This window comes from Chelonia mydas, chromosome 5, assembly GCF_015237465.2.
Source record: "Chelonia mydas isolate rCheMyd1 chromosome 5, rCheMyd1.pri.v2, whole genome shotgun sequence".
Lineage (NCBI taxonomy): Eukaryota > Metazoa > Chordata > Testudines > Cheloniidae > Chelonia > Chelonia mydas.
Window position 1 is genome coordinate 40,723,282 of NC_051245.2, and position 19,567 is coordinate 40,742,848.

At 40.9% G+C, this 19,567-nt stretch overlaps 1 protein-coding gene across 4 annotated transcripts in view; it reads right to left on the reverse strand.

Annotated features, from left to right (window-relative positions):
• Nucleotides 1-19,567, reverse strand: part of ADAMTS6 (ADAM metallopeptidase with thrombospondin type 1 motif 6) — a 319,882-nt gene that overhangs the window by 190,885 nt on the left and 109,430 nt on the right. For all 4 annotated transcript variants that reach the window (XM_007058991.4, XM_043546883.1, XM_037902909.2 and 1 more), the window contains 2 exons: nt 5,113-5,156; nt 1,556-1,661 (listed from right to left, as the gene is read on the reverse strand). In XM_007058991.4, coding sequence (XP_007059053.2) covers nt 1,556-1,661; nt 5,113-5,156 — 150 coding nt within the window. The remainder of the gene's footprint in view (nt 1-1,555; nt 1,662-5,112; nt 5,157-19,567) is intronic.

A 19,567-nucleotide genomic window follows, 5' to 3' on the forward strand; every position in this document is an offset into this window, starting at 1 on the left:
ATAAGAATGGCCACACAGGTTCAGAACAATGGTCCATCTAGCCCAATATCCTCTCTTTCAGCAGTGGCCAGTGCCAGATGCTTCAGAGGGAAAGAACAGAACAGGATAATTATTGAGTGATCCAATCATTGTCATCTAGTTTCAGCTTCTGACAGTCAGAGACTTAGGGCCATCCAGAGCATGGGGTTGCATCCCTGACCATCTTGGGTAATAGCCATTGATGGACCTATCGTCCATTAACTTATCTGATTATTTTTTTAACCCAGTTATACTTTTGGCGTTCACATCCCTAGGCAGAGTTCCGTAGGTCGACTCTGTATTGTCTGAAGAAGTACTTCCTTATGTTTGTTTTAAATATGATGCCTGTTAATTTCATTGGTGACCCCCTGGTTCTTAGATTATATGAAGGGGTAAACAACACTTCTTTATTCACTTTTTCCACACCATTCATGATTTTATAAACCTCTATCATATCCCCAGTCACTCATCTCTTTTCTAAACTGAACAGTCCACGTCTTCTAAATCTCTCCTCATATGGAATCTGTTCAATACCTCTAATAATTTTTGTTGCCTACTCTGCACCTTTTTCAATTCTAATATTGAATATCTAAATTCAATATCTAATATTCTAATAATCTTTTTTGAGGTGGGGTGACCAGAATTGCACAGTTTTCAAGGTGTGGTGTACCATGGATTTATATAGTGGCATTATGATATTTTCTGTCTTATTATCAATCCCTTTCCGAATGGCTCCAAAAATTGTTAGCCTTTTTAACTGCCACAGCACATTGAGCGGATGTTTTCAGAGAACTGTCAACAATGTCTCCAAGATCTCTTTCTTGAATGGCAACAGCTAATTTAGACTCTATCATTTTATATAAATAGTTGGGATTATGTTTTCCAGTGTGCATTACTTGGCATTTATCAACATTGAATTTCATCTGCCATTTTGTTGCCCAGATACCCAGTTTAGTGACTTTGTAACTCTTCACAGTAAGCTTTAGGCTCAACTATCTTGCGTAATTTTGTGTCAACTACCAAATTTGCCATCTCACTGTTCACCTCTTTTTCCAGATCATTTATTAATATGTTGAACAGCACTGGTCCCAGTACAGATCAAAATAGAGTTAATTATTATTTTTAAAACAAAATAATATGAGAAATAATAATCTTTACCTTTTAACTGCTTTTGATCCACTAAGAGAGGTAGACAAAGGAAAGAGGGGGAAAAGACAATACCAAAACCAAATCTTAAAAAATATATATGAAACAAGGTAGGCAATTTGTGAGCCCAGCCTCAGAATCACAGATTAAATTGGGATCTGAAGTAGAAGGGTAAGCAATACAGCCTTAATTCTAAAGTAGAAGTCCTTGGTAAAATACATCAAATAAAATGTACCACCACTCATCATGGATAATGTTATCTACAGCAACCAGAGGCACTAGAGGAGAGATGGTACAGCCAAAACATAAGAGATCATGACAGTAATTATTACATTGTTATTTCAAAGGTGGTATAATCAAATTTATTATACATATTTTTAAACTCACTCACTTGTGACCAATCTCATGTGCAATGGTAAAAGCTGAACCTAGGCCAATGTCTTCATTAATGCTGCAGCTCCTTTCAGGCTCACACATTCCAGCCACAGAGGCCAAGCCTAAATAAACAGAAGGAGACACAAAGGGTCATGCCAAGGTGTTCAAATCTTAAAAGCCCTAGTTATAAATGGCTGGATTCTTTTTAATAACCTCCACACACAGAAGGAGCAGTTGGCAAAAGGTTAACTTTCTAGTCATTTTCAAAATCACTGGGGGGAATTTCTCTTTGCCGGCTAGACATTAATATTTTTTGAACTACAGTCAGTGCTGGAAAATGTCTAGACTAGGGGTTAGATTTATAAATTTTACTTCTGGTAACTTGGGACCACCTAGTAACTTGAGCCAGGAGAGGGAATTCAAGAAAGCATTTCTATTTTAACATACTTGAGGCTGCAGAAAGTAAAACGTATCCACATTATTTTTCCAAAGAGATCTGTTTAAGTTTAGTGGGTTCCTAAAAACATACAAGAAACTTTTTTAGCTACAAAAAGCCCCAAGGGGTACTTTTTTTTTTTTTTTTTTTTTTTGGTGTAAAAATAAAACTGAATGCATCAATAAAGGAAAGGAGACATGTTAATAAAAAGCATTCACTTAAACATGGAAGGCTTTTCCATTTATCATTGTATTATAAGTGCTTTTTAAAGATTCCTTAATGGGAAGAAAGCACTGGCACTTACAGAATATAGCTCTGCTGTGTCATACACACTCTTCAGCATTAGAGTATCACACAGAATATATACTATGGCAGAACTACTTTGCTGTCACTGGTGATGGACTCTAACCAGCAGCCTTATCTAAGGTATTCTTCCCTGTGGTCTGTTATGTGGAAGAAGCATTAACAGCCTCTCCAAGGGAATCACCTGCCCTGCAAAATACAATACTCCAAAACAGTGACTGGAAAAATAATTACTTTGCCATGGAAGGCAAGTTGTTACCTTTTATGAGAAAATGGTGCTAAATTATGCCCTTCTGCCTCAAATAAGTAGGAATGAGATGACTAGTAACCACTGGAAAGAGAGGATGAGGTGACTGGGGAGAGAGGATTAGTCATAAGAGAATTAAGAAAAATGTTTAACAAATATTTGAAGTCTACTATCTGTTGCCAGTCTAATAATAATGTTCCACCTCCCTAAAATTCTCTGTTGTTTTAATTGGATGAGGTATTCTTTACTTCCTGAATCTGAATGTACTGTACCTAGCACTTTTATGACTGTCATGTTTCCCCACTGAGGTGGCCACATTTCAAGGGTGTGTAAACGGATCCCTATATGTTCAGTGTATAGAACTTGGTCCAGCAACCCTTACTCACAGGAATAATGGCCTCAGCATCAGGCTAATGATTTGCAATTCTGTACAGTGCTTTTAGGTTTGCAAAAAACAATGGAGGCCAAATCTGGAGCCCAGACCTAGCCCAAGAAGCTGAGCCAGGTGCTCGGCAGATGTGTAAGAGAGGGAGGAGAAATCCTCCACTGAAGCCACAGAGCAGCTGCATAGCCACTTTGGGTATGTCTACACTGCAATAAAACACCCGCAGCTTGCCCATGTCAGATGACTCAGGTTCACAGGGCAGGAAAATTGCGGTGTAGACATTTGGGCTCGGGTTGGAGCCTGAGTTCTGGATCCCTCCCCTCTCACAGAGTCCCAGAGCTTGGGCTCCTACCCAAGCCCAAACATCTACACTGAAATTTTTCAGACCCACAGCCCAAGTCAGCTAACATGGGCCAGACATAGCCATTGGTGGTTTATTGCAGTATAGAGATAACCTTTATGCAAACTGCTTTTTCTAGATAGCTCCTTGCATAGCTTCTTATGCCGGAGATTGAAAGGGAAGAACGAGAAGATCTGTCTAGCAGCAGATCTTCTAGTCCAATTTCTCCTGTGGGCACCCAAGGTTCCTCCTACTCGTTGTGCTGCTGCTTTATGGGGACTTCGTATATATGCTAAGCATTAAGCACATGCTTCACTCTAACTTCTTGAGGTCAATGGCACTTAAGCATTTCTTAAGAGTTTTGCTGACTCAGAGCCATAGAGGACATTGTCCCTAATCCCACTCCAGTTCCCACAATGCAAAGAAACTGCCATAGTTCTGTTGTCAAGATGCCCATTGCAGAAAAGGAGGAGGGGGGTTGGAACTGACTCTTTATGAACAAAATCATCAATTTAAAATTTGTTCACTTTCTATTTAGTAAAGTATGCGGCCATGTCTGGCCTCCAATGTGCTGGTTTCAAGTGGAGCAAAATTTGGCTCTATGCTAAAGTCTGATAAAATGAGGATTAGTGCACTAATAGTCAAATATATTAAATATGAGTATAAAGTAAGAAAAATGTTTTTCACTAAATGTTTCCTTTGATATTTTCCCCTCTTGAACACTTGCAGTGGCAATTCTGTGACATTAGTACGTCTTCACAGTTTTGACATCTTTGTGCTGGCTTTAATTTAGAAATTTGTAGTCTGAAGGCATTTATGGTACACTAAAATACATTATGCATATGGATTATGTTTACAGTGGGCCAGACTCCAATATCCTTTACTCACATTGACTACAGCTTAACTACACATGTTGCCCTAGTGACTTCAATAGGACCACTTGTATAATAAGTTACTATTCAACATGAGTTAAGGTTATCAGAATCTGGTTCAGTGAAGATAGTAACGGAGGAAACAGAAAAAAAATACCATGGTTGACTCTGATCAGGGGAAGACCTACAAAATAATCAGGCACAAAATCAATAAGCCGAACTAGTCTGCAACTCAGAACTGGAGTGCTGATAGTTAATTTTAAGGAAGAAGCTAATGGAATGATTTAAGGTTGAAAAAGTGATGTTAGGTACATATTAGATTTAGCCCATGCATGAAAGTCTCTTTAATAATAATTTCTGTCTTAAAACACTAGTAAACTGCAATATTGATGATATATAACACACACCTTTGTGGTGACAAACTTAGGGATGTCAAGGACAATATCTCTCCACCCTGTCCATAATATTGACAAATGTGCTTTCCACTGTCAAGGCACCAAGGAGTTCCAATGTTGTTTTAATTTATGTTGTTGGATTATTTTCCACAATGCTTTATAGAAGAAGCAGTCTTGATGTTGCACCTCGACTCACACAGTATGGCAACAATTTAAACCACAAAGTCTGTTTCCTGGGGCTGGGTCTTTTTTTCCCTTTCTCTCCCGTTTGTATTTTTTAAATATATAATGGAAATAGATTATATGGAAATAAGCAGTAAGTTTTCTGCTTTAATTACTGCTTGGTAAGATTGAATCATCTACGAGGTTTTATCAGCATTACAGATGCCAGAAAAGAAACGCCCAACAGCAATTCACATAATTTAATCTTCTAGTGATCTTACAAAACATATACCCACATAAGTTATATTTTACTGTTTATATGTGTATATTTGAGAAGGCTCACTAGCAGAAGAGATCAAAACTAATCAATCAATAATTAGAATAATGCAAACAAACAGCAGAAACAAGCTGAAGTTCCACTTTGTAAACTTACCCAGTGTTCCACAGGGCTTGTTTTTATAAGTGCAGATATCGTATCTGTTGAGGAGAAAAACAATGAGACACAACTTGTAAGAAGATCATATCTGTGAGATATTTTGCATATTTATCACATTTCTATATCGTAGGTCAAGTTGTCAGACCACAATCAGTGTAATTATGTGCAGCCAGCTAGTGACGGCATTTTCTACACTCTGGTGTAAACCACAGGCTGCAGTATGCTCACAGCCTTTGGCCTTAGGCCAGTGGGACACCTGCCAGTAAGAAAAAAACAGTTAAAGTGGATCTTTGTAATCACCGGCTCCATAAAACAGTCTACCATGCTGTTATGAAGTTACAGCTGCATGCCTGCAGACTGCTACTCCTTCAAGAGGCTACTAGCAATGTTTATATTTCTAAATCTGCTGAAACATTTTCTTATGGTGGACATGGCATATTTTACAACACTGAACAGCTTTCATTTTAATTGCTACCATTCTCTCTGATTTTCATTAAAAATTGTAAGTGTTTACTATTAGACCAAAATTATCAAAACTCAGGTAAATAAGAATCAGGTTTCGCCTTTCGTTATCTTCCAATTATTTATTATGTGTGCTTTAAAAGTAATGCATTGCAAGTTATTAACATTTTTTGTTTTTATTATATCTTCTTACAAACAGCTAAATAAATTGCTAAAAACTTCCCTCATTTTAGATATAATCTTCCCAATATTGAAGTTCAAACAATGAGTCTCTGTTCAGATGACATGGTGAAATAAACATATCAGTGTTTTGGAGCCTGTAAAGGAATTAAAACATGTTTCCTGCAGTACAGCTAATATCCAGTGTAAATAATGTGGCCAATGCACCATAACTGCATATTTTTAAATATGTTACAGCCATAATCCTATAACTATGATATGCCAGCATTATTATAGACGTATGTTTTCAGGGATTTACAATGATTTCCTTACAGTATAATGCTTCAGAGCATATGTTTACAGGGTTTTTGCACTATGAGAAAGTAAAACCAATAAAGAAGATGAGGAGACATTGATTCCTCTTTTCACTCTCATTTTTTAACTTCGACCTTTTATAAATTTCAGGCTACTAAAATATTTTTAAAAACTAATAGTGCCTGTTTTAAACATGGATCAGTGACCATTTATGAGTAATGTATGAGATGTATAAACTCTTTAAGTGCCAGAGTAAGTTTTTGTCTGCAACCCAACCCAACTTCTGAGTGCAAAATTAGTCCCTTACTCTGTAAATGGCTCACACATGTAGACCCCTCTGTCCAGGTGTAACCCTATTGATTTCAACAGGGCTCCACATGGGTGCAGGAATCTGCCTATGTGGAGCAGTGGGCAGGAACATGGACTAATTCTGATCTCAGAAATGTGTGTGTTTTCCCCCTTGAAGTGGCTCAAATTGTGTCATAATATGTACATGCAGAGTTCTTACTGATTTCAACAGAAGCCCTATAGGGGCATCCAAGGCCACATTTCAACCTAGTTCCTCTTATGCAATTTGAGGGATATTCAGTATTCTGCTATAAAAATGTGTGGGAATACAACTATCTAATAGGTCACACAAATATAAATATGCAGATACCACACACTTCATGTCATTTACATCTTTGAAGGTGCAGGACTTATTATTTTGCATTCAGTACAGGCCCTGAACCTACTCCTATTGAAGCTATAGCAATACTTTTGTTTATCTCAAGGGCAGAAAGATTGGGCCCAGACATATTAAGTGAGAAAAAGTAACTTGCTTGAATACCATGAATATGTAGCTCTGAACCCAACAAAAGCAAGTACCTGGAATAAATAGTAAATATTTTACTATTGTGTTGTAGTGTTTAATGCTACTGGGAACTGAACAGTTAGACCATCACACCTTGAAACAAAAATATATTCTCAGGGGGAAATCCTGCCTCACTGAAGTAAATCGGAGCTTTATCACTGACTTCAATGGGACCAGCACTTCACCCTTAGAGACTGATTCTACTCACAATTATACTGGTATGAATCTGCAGTAACTCCACAGCACTCAGTGAAGTTTCACCAGTGCAACAATAGTGAGATCAGAATAAAATCCCTACTTTCTCACACATTTTTGAATAATCAACACCGTTTATCATTCTGATTGTCCTGTGTACCTTCTATTATTCCATTATGTAGGGTAGACTTAGTAGGAAAAGTTTTATGAAAGGAATTTCAGTGACAAAACAAAATGCAATTTTGAAGAAAAATATTTTTCTGCTTTCTGATCAGCTCTAATCATTTTGTAAAAAAACACCTCAAACAGTCAGACTATTCTAAATATGGCCTCACTAAACAGTCCAATGGTACAGGCTAGAATATTGACTAATGACATTCATAATTTCTCTTATGAATCCCAAACCTTTGCTTTTTCTATTAAACAATACCAAAGGATTTATTTTACCTGCTATGGATCTTTTTCTGTTTCTATCCTTTGTGCAACAAGGTTCTGGATGCTCCCTTTTCATTTGATTTGTTCTTAAACTCATTACCTAACATTTCTATGAGGTGAATGGCACAATTCATTCATCTGTTTGTGTACTTGGTCTATCCAAATCATTCTGAATTGTACTGGCCTTTTCTTCTTTTGACTCCACTTCCTCTAGCCTTGTTTTGCTTTAGCGTGGAATCCACTTAATCAGGAAGCCCCAGTGGATAGCTTTTCATCCTGATTAAGTGTAATTGTAAAGTAACAGAAAAAGGGATTTCAGTAGTACAATTGTTACTGTCTGGGGAGATGCATGTTACTGGAGATGCCTATAATGTTGGGAAAAGGGATTATCTGCATTGGATTGGCACTGAGCCAGGTGTCTGCCCAGAAATGGTGGAAGAGACTTTTATGAGATGGCTAATATTGTGGGCCAACATGTGTAATGGGCATGCCTGAAAGGAACTGACTAGCAGATAGGAGTAAGCAGTGGTGACGCACAGTATATGTTTTCTGCATATACCATAAACAAAAGAAAGATTGAAAGCTGTTGTTAGAAGTAAAAATGTACAAAACCAACATTAGACAGAGACACACAAAGACCAAATACCAGTGAATGTTACAAAATCACCTGAAAGCATCCCTGTTAAGGGGATTACCTTACTCACTAAGCCTCATGTATGAAACAGATATGGCTGGTGATAGACAAGACTTGAAGGAAATGTGTTTTAAGCAAAAAGCTGAAGAAGGAGAAAGTAGACACATAGCAAACTGCATATATTCCAGGACCAGAAGGGACCATTGTGATCATGTAGTCCAACCTCCTGTATAATACAGTTCCATAGAACTTTCCCAAAATAATTCCTATAACATATGTTTTAGAAGAACATCCAATCTCTATGTAAAAATTGTCAGTGATGGAGAATCCACCATGGCACTTCCTAAATTGTTCCCCAAAAATGGTTAATTACTTTTACCATTAAAAATTTATGCCTTATTTCCGTCTTGGAAGGGGACTACAAAAATGTCTAATGTCAGTGAGGCTACTTGCAATGGAAAAAGTTCAGGTTGTAGGAAAGTAACCAGTGGGTATTGCAAAGAGAGGTGAGGCTCCCTTTGCCATTCCTCTGAAAGACGGAATTCGTAGTTAGGTTAAGATAATTACCGATGCAATTTGCACCACTTAATTGACATGTAACTTCATTGGGGAATCTATTTAATCAGGATGTTTGTCAGGGAACCAGATTAAACCTAATGACTGATACAGTACTAACTGTGGAATCTCCTTCCTTAGATATTTTTAAGGGTAGGCTTGACAAAGCCCTGGCTGGGATGATTTAGTTGGGGATTGGTCCTGCTTTGAGTTGGGGGTTGGACTAGATGACCTCCTGAGGTCCCTTCCAACCCTGATATTCTATGATTCTATGATTCTAACTCAGAGGGAAGAGGGCCACTGACCAAAAATTATTAACACTACTTTCCTTTCATGAAACATTTCTAAATAGCATATCTATGAACTGAGGGGTTTTTTTTATTTTACTGTTGTTGTGGTTAACTGAATCTTGCTTATTCTTACCCTTGTTTCTCATCATCACGACATCACAGATTTTGACTGTAAGCTCTTCAGAGGACAGACTGTCTCTTACAAGCTTATACAGTGCCAAACATAGGTGTTCTCAAACTTTCTTTGCTGGGCCCCCTTTTAAAATATTTCAGTCTCTGACAACCTTCCCCCGTAAAAAATGATGACCCTCCCACCCATACCATACCACCCTTCCTCTTCATTGCTGCTGGCAGCAGCACTGTCTTCAGAGCTGGATATTTGGCCAGCAGCTGCTGCTCTCCAACTTTGAAAGCAGCTTTGAAAGCAGTGCAGAAGTAAGGGTGGCAATACCGCGACCCCCCTACAATAGCCTTGTGAGCCCCTTTTGGGTCAGGACCCCCAGTCTGAGTAATGCTGGCCTGAGACAACTGGGCTCTGAGCTCAGCGAGGACCTCTGACAATTATCATAATATAAACAATCTGATTCCATCCACTTTTTTGCTTTTCTCACCCTCTTCTTCTGCCTGCATATCAATCATATTGCAACCTTACACTGGAAACACTTACTGCTGCCCAAGTCACCTGCCTAGGTTTATCCTGAATCTAGCCCCCTAAGTTTAGGGTGACCAGATGTCCGGATTTTATAGGGACAGTCCCGATTTTTAGGTCTTTTTCTTATATAGACTTCTATTACCGCCCACCACCATCCCGATTTTTCACGTTTGCTGTCTGGTCACTAAGTTTCATATTTCAGTGAACTCAAAAACAAAGCAAAACACCATTCAAAAAGGCAAATTCACCTGATTCCAACATAAAAACATAAATTGGTTCAGACTTTCTCAAAAGTGGGCCTTTGGATTCATAAAAAGGATTCACAAGCTTCACAGAATCATTAGACGAATCTAGGTTATATTTCAAGATCATTACACAAAACAAAAGCAGGCAAGTTTTGTGTGATTTGGAATTTCACACAGCTATCGTTTGTACACACAAATGCAGTTTTTGCCTGCACAAAGTGTATGTATGTATTTTTGCATGTGCAATTGGTGCCCTCAGTGTTAAAGGAGTTGTGTAAAAAATGAAGGTTTTATAGTGATTATTCATCAGTTCATCATTTTTACAACATCTTAATAATTCATTTCATGTGCATACCTTACAAATAACAATACATTTTACAACACTAAAACCCTTTTGATTTCTTTCAAAAAGTTTTACTATAGCATCTGCTTAGTCTTACAGAAAGTGGTATACCACAACAGCATTTTGCCTTAAAATAAAGTACACATCTTATTTGGTTTCTTCCTCAAAAACCTCAAAACCAAAGGAGTTATTTAAACTAAGGAAGGAAAAGCATAATATACATGTTACACATCACTCAACAGAAATAACTTTTTCTATTATTAGTTTTCCATGTCTTTTAAAAACTGCCACAGACAACCAAAGTCTGGCTCTACTGGGCTTCATTTCAGTACTTAACTTGGTTAAATAAATGAAATTCTGTGTTATAGTTAGGAAAAGAAGTTACTTATCTTGTACAGTAATTGGAGTTGCTTGAGATGTGTCCCTATGGTGCTCCACATCAGGATATACATGCATCCATGCACTCTTAATCAGTGATTTTTGTCAGTGGTGTCTGCAGTCCGTGCCTGCGCCCTAGACACCTTGGTGCTCTAGTACATGGGTAATATAAGGAAGGGACAGACCCCCTGCCACTCCAGTTCTTTCTCAAAAATGAAAGACTTCAAGGAGAAGGAATGGAGAGCAGGTAGTGGAGCAGCCATAGGACACATATCTCAAAGAACTCCATTTATTGTACAAGGTAAGTAAAGTCTCCTTTTTCTTTGAGTAGTGCCCCTATAAGTGCTCCATATCAGGATATTCATAAGCAGTACCTCAGTTACAAAGGAGGGTGCCAATGAGTTGGATTCAGTACAGAGAGTAGAACAGCATCACTGAAAGGTGAGTCAGCTCTCAAAGAAGACGTGAGAGTGCAGTTCTGGAAAAAGCGCGTACACCGAAAGACCAGGTGGCTGCCCTGCAGATGTCTGAGACAGATATGTTTTTCTGTTGGGCTTCAAAGGTAGATTGAGTCCTAGTGGAATGAGCAATCACCCTCAGAGAGAGGGGAGACCCCAAAGGCTTCATAAGAGGTTAGATGCATCCTGCAATCCATTTGGACAAGCTTTGGGTGTAAAACAGGTGTCTTTTCATTCATTCTGCAATTGAGATGAACAGCCTTCTTGAAGCCCTAAAGGGCATAATCCTGTCTACATAAAAGACGAGAACTCTTCTTACATTCAGTGACACTTATTTCTTCTTACACAATCTGCAAAACAATTGGTCCTTACATGCAAGAAGCATAAATGTTAGTAGTTAGGAAAGATGTATATAAACTGTATAGTGTATGACGTGAATTGGAATTGCAGTATCACCCTGTACCTAAACGCCCTGCATCTGGGCCTGGCCAGCGTGTGCAAAGAGCTCTTATACACGTAATACACTAACCTGAATGATGAGCTGGAGTCAAACTGAGTTTTTTGGATCCCAGAGAACTTGAAGTTTTCTTCCAGAACTGGACAAAGCATTCTGGATAAGCCAAGTAGAAAGATCTCAGAGGGAATGCCAACATAGGTGAGTTTTCCCTGTTGTGTGCTTTTGACTATTAAGCATTACTATTTGTTCCTCTGGAAAGCAATCTTGTTCTATACCAGAGAGCCAGCTAGTAGCCGCGCCTTGCAGTGAAGCACCAATATGTTGGTGTGTGATGGACCCTGACACCTCGGTGAGTAGATCTGTTGTCATAGGAAAGCAGAGAGGGTCACAGAGATATGCAAACCAGTTCTTGGAACCACACCTGTCTCAGCCATGACTGTGCTATGAGGATGGCCACTAATTTTTCCTGTTTCAATTTGTTAGGACCTTGAGAGCAGTAAAGATGTTGGAAGATAAGTGTATAATAAAATGCCAGGTCAAGGAATGACTAGGGCATCTCCCATAGAATTGCAGCTGTGCCCTCTCCTCAAGCAGAATCTACTGCATTTTGCATTGGATGGTTTTGCAAAGAGATATTTCTCTGGATGACACCAGGTAAGACATACCTCTTGGAATACCTCCCACTCATAGTCAATGTGAATATGCCTGATGAGACAGCCTGCTACTGTGTTCTGTAGTCCTGGTAGATAAACTGCTGAGATATGCACGTGCTGTGATATGCACCAGTTACACAGTTTTATGGATTTGCCACATAAGGACTAGGATCTTGCTCTTCCCTGTGTATTGATATAATACATTGCTGCTCTGTTGTCCAGCATTATCTGACAGCTTATTTGACAGAGTTACTGGCCTAGTGGATGTACATGTGATATATCTTGATTTTAATGAGGCTTTTGACAGCCCCACATGACATTCTCAGAAACAAACTAGGGAAATGTGGTCTAGATGAAATGACTAAAAGGTAGGCACACAACTGGTTGAAAGACCATACTCAAAGAGTAGTTATCAATGGTTTGCCATCACAATGGGAGGGTGTATCTAGTGGGGTCCTGCAGAGGTCAGTCCTGGGTCTGGTACTATTCAATATTTCCATTGATGACTTGGATAATGGAGTGAAGAGTATGCTTATAAAATTTGCAATGGACACTAAGCTAGGAGGGGTTGCAAACACTTTGTAGGACAGAATTAGAATTCAAAACGGCCTTGACAAATTGGAGAATTGGTCTGAATTCAACAAGATTAAAATCAATAAAGATAGGTGCGAAGTACTTAGGGAGGAAAAATCAAATGCAAATACAAAATGGGTAATAACTGGCTAGGTGGTGGTACTGTTGAAAAAGGTCTGGGGATTATAGTGGATCTCAAATTGTATATGAGTCAACTATGTGATGCACCTATGAAAAAGAGTAATATGATTCTCGAGTATATTAACAGGAGTGTCATATGTATGATATGGGAGGTAATTCTCCGGCTCTACTTAGCTAGAGTACTGTGTCCAATCCAGGCATCATACTCTAGGAAAGATGTGGATAAATTAGCAATCTAGAGCAGGGGTTCTCAACCTTTTTCTTTCTGGGGCCCCCACTTAACTTGCTAGAAAAACTTCGGGGCCCAGTAAGGGTGGGTGGGGTGGGGTGGCTCCTGGCCAGGGGTGGGACTGTGGGGCATAGGCGTGCAGTTACTTCTATATTGGCCAGCTCTGCACAGCGGGGTCCAGGGAGGGAATGCCACATACACCCCTTGACTCACCTCATCCGGCCACCCACCTGTCTGGGGCTGTGTGCTGGTGATTACTCCCCGAGGGCTCTGCTGGGCTCAGAGCTGTCTGGGCAGCTCTGATTGGTTGCATGAGCAGTCAAAGGAGGCTGGGAGGTGAGGAGCAGCCACAAGCCCAGGCACCAGCAGCAGATGGGGGAATGCCACAGCTGCCTACTCCATGGCACCACCAGGCAAAGGAGCAGCTGCCTCTCACTGCCTGGCTCTGTCTTCCTGCCTAGGATCTGGCCAGAGAGTGGGGCCTGAGGGGGGCTGATGGAGAGGAAGAGGTGGGGGGGTGGAGTTGTCCCCAGGACTACCCCACTCTAGGTAAGGCACTGCAGTTTGAGGGGCAACACCTTGTGCCCCCTCAACTCTGCTCATGGGCTCAAGGTTTCTGTCAGTGGTTGCGGGGCTTCAGGAGGATAGGGGGAGCTTGGCGTTTCAGCCCGTCACTGGTCCCAGCTGTGGGGGGGGGGAGGGAAGGGGTTTCAGCCTCGCACTGCTCCCTGCCTCAGCCCCCCAAGGGGGGAGGGGGGAGAAAGGCCCCAGGGCTTGGGGCTTCAGTCCCATGCTGCTCCTGGCTTCAGCCCCGTGGCGGGGGGCACAGAGGCTTGGGGTTGCAGACCCGCACCGCTCCCAGCTTCAGCCCGGTGTGTGTGTGTGGGGGGGGTGCTAAGGCTTGGGGAAACGGGTTTCATCAGCGGGGCCCCACAGCCCCCCTGAAAGGGCTCGCAGAACCCTACCGGGCCATGGACCCCCAGTTGAGAACCACTGATCTGGAGGACAGCAATAAAAATGATAAAAGGTTTAGCAAACCTGACCTCTGAGGAAAGGTTAAAAAAAAACTGAGTATGTTTAATCTTGAGAAATGAATACTAAAGGGGTATATGATAGCAGCCTTCAAATATGATAAGGGCTGTTAAAAAGAGGATGGTGGTCAATTGTTCTCCATGTCTACTGAAAGTAGGACAAGAAGTAATGGACTGAATCTGCAGCAAGGGAGATTTAGGTTAGATATTAGGAAAAACTTGCTAACTATAAGGACAGTTAAGCTCTGGAATAGGCTTCCAAGGGAAGTTGTGGAATCCTCATCACCAGAAATTTTAAAAAAAAAAGATTGGACAAACACCTGTCAGGGATGGTCTACATTTACTTGGTCCTGCCACAGTGCAGGAGGCTGGACTTGATGATTTCTCAAGGTCCCTCCCAAACCTACATTTCTATGATTCTATAATTATTCTGATCAGGTGGCCCCTAATGTGGGGTAAGTAGTATTGACAAACGTAACAAACCACTCTGAACTCTAATATGTTGATATGGAAGATAAAATAAAAATATCTATGAATCACCTCTTGAAGGGTCTATTTGCCATGAGCTTTGAGCATTTCAGCCTACCAGGAAGGAGAAGGATTGTGAGAAGATGCTGTTTCTTCTTCTTCAGCTGGCTCTTGCTCCCAATGTACTGACTCCTGAGGGTCCCTATCTAGTGTCCAGGTTTCTATTCCATGAAGACTTTTGAATACTGGAAGATCCTGCATCACTTTTATTGAGAGGTTCGGAGAGACACACTCCACTGGCACTCAGTCACCTCCCAGAGCCCACTTTTCTGTTGATCCTACCATCTTCAATGGTGAGTCATAGTACCAAAACAGTCAGCAGCCACATACATACTCTTTGAGGGTACAGAGAGAGATTTACAGCTGGTACTGGCATAACATCATCCAGTACCATCTTACCAGCCTACCAACTATTGACCTCTGGTACCAATGCAGTTACAGGACCCTCTTCATTACAGTACTGACTCAACCACCAGTATTAGCACCACCACTTGCCCCTCTGTTAGACATGGGAGTTGACACCTTTCCAATTCTGAGGTGTCTATACAAGATTCCTCCACCTTCCAGCCTCTCTCCCTTGAAGTATGCTCTGAGGAGGAAAATCCCATTAGGAGATGCACCCGGTAACTTTGGCAAGAACAACATTGTCGCTCTGCCCCTTCCCTTATGCCTCATCATAGTGGGCTTATTGGAACCCGTGGGCCCTTTATGGTGACCAGTTCTACAGAATCCTGTCTTGTAAGAGGGCATGTCAGGAACAACAAATACCTACCTGGCATCCAGCAGAACTATTACCACTTTAAAGTTATAACTCACTAATAGAATTATATGAAAAAGGCTTTCTGGAGGTGAATGCTTCATATTTAGTATATTTTAAACTGTTTTTAAAATTACAAATGCAGACAACCAGGGTTAAAAAATATTCTAGGTGATAAAAGCTCTTCTGTTCATATTATAATTTTTCTTTAAGAATTTTGGCATCATAATATTTAAATAGTAATTATAGATTTACTGTACTGCACACATCAATGTATTCAGGGTAATTATACACAAGCTAATTTTGTAATGATTGTATATAGGTATTGTAATGTCAAATGTAATCCAAAATGTAGTTTTTACAAAAATAAGATTTTACAAAATTTAAGTGCAACAAAAATGTATCTGTGACATTTCCCTGAATTTCTTGCAACTCTCCTGAAGTATTGCACCGCTACATGACAGAGATGGTAGGAGGGCTATTGAGGGGACGAAAGTAAAGGAGGTTAGCGGTGGATGGGCAAAGGCAGATCAGAATATGGTTGGAGAGATAGGATGGGGGATTCAAGGCAGTATTACCAACCTGAGGAATGAGTCATGATCCCAAAAAATCATCAGTCAGGCCCCAAAAGTCATGAGATTGTTTTAAAAACTGATATTATAAAAATAATAAAATTTATGCTTATTTGTCTTCTGGTTTCTGACTTTTTAGGGTGCATTTGGGATATATTTTTACTCCACAACCATGAGGGCTAGAACATTCCTTTTATTAATGAAAGCTATGATTCTCACATAATCACTTGCCTCCAGCAGCTGGGGTTTAAGAAAAATAGCAAGTATCACAAGATTCAGAATAAAATCACAAAAGTTGACAACACTGTTGAGAGCAGGTGTGGAAGTTAGGAGGAGTGAAAAGAAAAAATGATTAAGGAATAGGGAAAGAGAAGGAATAATGAAATAGTGCTAGACAAAACAAGAGTCAGAAAGAGCTAAGGATGAGGGAAGAGATTATAGGAGTGGAAAAGGTGAAAGGACCAAAGAAGTTAATTAAACCGAAGTTAAGGTTGGGAGTACTAATCAGTAACTTACAGGTAACAAATTTCGTAGGAACATTGTAGTTATACAACAACCATCATCAATAATTGGTAACCTAGTAAATTCAGAGTTAAAGATAAACATGAAAGAAATCCAAACATTTGAAAATATGGAAATGCCCAATTAAAGTCCCTCGAACAACCTTAACTCTGTCCTTATCAATAATCACATCCATCTTCATACCTACTTTGCAAGGTATATTATTTTGGGATTCAAGGATTTTTTCAGCGGGCTTAGAATTTTTCAAACCTCTGATGGTGAACTTCTTGCATTTGGAGAAGACTGTACTTGTACAGTTTGTAGACTGTCAAAAATACTCTAAACATAACACTGGTTTTATAAATAGGTTTTTTTTTGCATACTTGTCTCCAATACTAAGTGTGATACTTAGTCATAACACCAGCAATTGCTCTATTTATTAAAATACCATTTCATGGATTGAATCTAGAAGGTTTATGTATGTAGATATGCTTTCATTGTGTCTAATGACATATGCCACTGGTGGCACATAGAATCTTAATAAAGAATGTAGTGTAATTGCCTTCAGTATGCTATTTGTCTAATCAGTATTTTTCTATAGACTGTGTATGGCTGCAAAGGAGATTAGAGTCAGCACAACTACTTTACCCTGAAGAATTAACTACTCTATCTTTCTAAGACAAACAAGCAGCCTCCAAGCTCATGAAACTACTTTGTTTGGCCATGCCCATTTTTAGTCTAGAAACAATCTTTTTGAAAATTTGTGGCTTGGTGCACAAACACTGATGGGTGGACAGTGGTTGAGCTCACCTGGCATGACTGCAGATCTTCTGGAGCCGATGTGGGGCTGTGCTTAAACAGCATGTTAGAGCCTTGTGCAGTACTATGCAAGTCCCCACCCAGCTCTGTGCCTCAGTTTCCCCTCCTGTGAAATGGGGTTCATGGTAATGAGCCACCACAGTAAAATGTTTTAAGATTCTCAAACAAGTTGTGCTGGAGAAGGGCAAAGTGCACAGATTGGACCAGTAATGCTACTTTTCCCTCTTTTCTACATTGCTTTTCAGTTTCTTCTTACTGGAAATTGTTTCATACAGCTCTCCTCCTGCCTGCAGTATCCAGTGGCTACAGATCTAGCAGCTCTCTCATTCCCACTCCTCCATGCATTTTTCTTCTGTGAGCCTCAGAGAACCATGGTTCCATCAGAGTTTTCCCCCTACCACTTCAGGAACACTACCAGCCAGAGTAGCCTGGCCTAAGCAGTCATTAGCCAGGGTCCTTATGTGACCTATCCTATTAGTAAGCATCAGCTGGCCTAAGCCACAATTCAGGATGTGCACCAATCATGCCTTCCAGCCTTTATTGCCCATCATTAATTAGACCCAGCACATCTTCCTAAGGGTATGTCTGCACTACGAAATTAGGTCGAATTTATAGAAGTCGTTTTTTTTAGAAATCGGTTTTATATATTCAAGTGTGTGTGTCCCCACAGAAAATGCTCTAAGTGCATTAAGTGCATTAACTCGGCGGAGTGCTTCCACAGTACCGAGGCTAGAGTCGACTTCCGGAGCGTTGCACTGTGGGTAGCTATCCCACAGTTCCCGCAGTCTCCGCTGCCCATTGGAATTCTGGGTTGAGATCCCAATGCCTGATGGGGCTAAAACATTGTCGCGGGTGGTTCTGGGTACATATCGTCAGGCCCCCGTTCCCTCCCTCCCTCCGTGAAAGCAAGGGCAGACAATCGTTTCGCGCCTTTTTTCCTGAGTTACCTGTGCAGACACAATACCATGGCAAGCATGGAGCCCGCTCAGGTAACCGTCACCGTATGTCTCTAGGGTGCTGGCAGACGCGGTACTGCATTGCTACACAGTAGCAGCAACCCATTGCCTTCTGGCAGCAGACGGTGCAATACGACTGGTAGCCGTCATCGTCATGTCCGAGGTGCTCCTGGCCACGTCGGCTGGGAGCACCTGGGCAGACATGGGCGCAGGGACTAAATTTGGAGTGACTTGACCAGGTCATTCTCTTTAGTCCTGCAGTCAGTCCTATTGAACCGTCTTATGGTGAGCAGGCAGGCGATACAGATTGCTAGCAGTCGTACTGTACCATCTTCTGCCGGGCAGGCAAGAGATGAGGATGGCTAGCAGTCGTACTGTACCATCTTCTGCCGAGCAGCCATGAGATGTGGATGGCATGCAGTCCTTCTGCACCGTCTGCTGCCAGCCAAAGATGTAAAAGATAGATGGAGTGGATCAAAACAAGAAATAGACCAGATTTATTTTGTACTCATTTGCTTCCCCCCCTCCCCTGTCTAGGGGACTCATTCCTCTAGGTCACAATGCAGTCACTCACAGAGAAGGTGCAGCGAGGTAAATCTAGCCATGTATCAATCACAGGCCAGACTAACCTCCTTGTTCCAATAAGAACAATAACTTAGGTGCACCATTTCTTATTGGAACCCTCCGTGAAGTCCTGCCTGAAATACTCCTTGATGTAAAGCCACCCCCTTTGTTGATTTTAGCTCCCTGTAAGCCAACCCTGTAAGCCGTGTCATCAGTCGCCCCTCCCTGCGTCAGAGCAACGGCAAACAATCGTCATCTGAGTTGAGAGTGCTGTCCAGAGTAGTCACAATGGAGCACTCTGGGATAGCTCCCGGAGGCCAATACCGTCGAATTGTGTCCAGTACCCCAAATTTGATCCGGCAAGGCCGATTTAAGCGCTAATCCACTTGTCAGGGGTGGAGTAAGGAAATTGATTTTAAGAGCCCTTTAAGTCGAAATAAAGGGCTTCATCATGTGGACAGGTGCAGGTTTACATCGATTTAAAGCTGCTAAATTCGACCTAAAGTCCTAGTGTAGACCAGGGCTAAGAGTATGATAACTCCATTCTGAGCAAGACAGACATTTGTTCCTTTTCCATCATCCTCCATCCTCCTCCAACCTGCTCCCTGCTTGCCTTGTCCTACTCCTTTTTCCTCTGGGTTGGGTGACTTGGTTAATTGGTCTCCCTCTACCCCCAATTCCAAGTTAGACCCAAAAT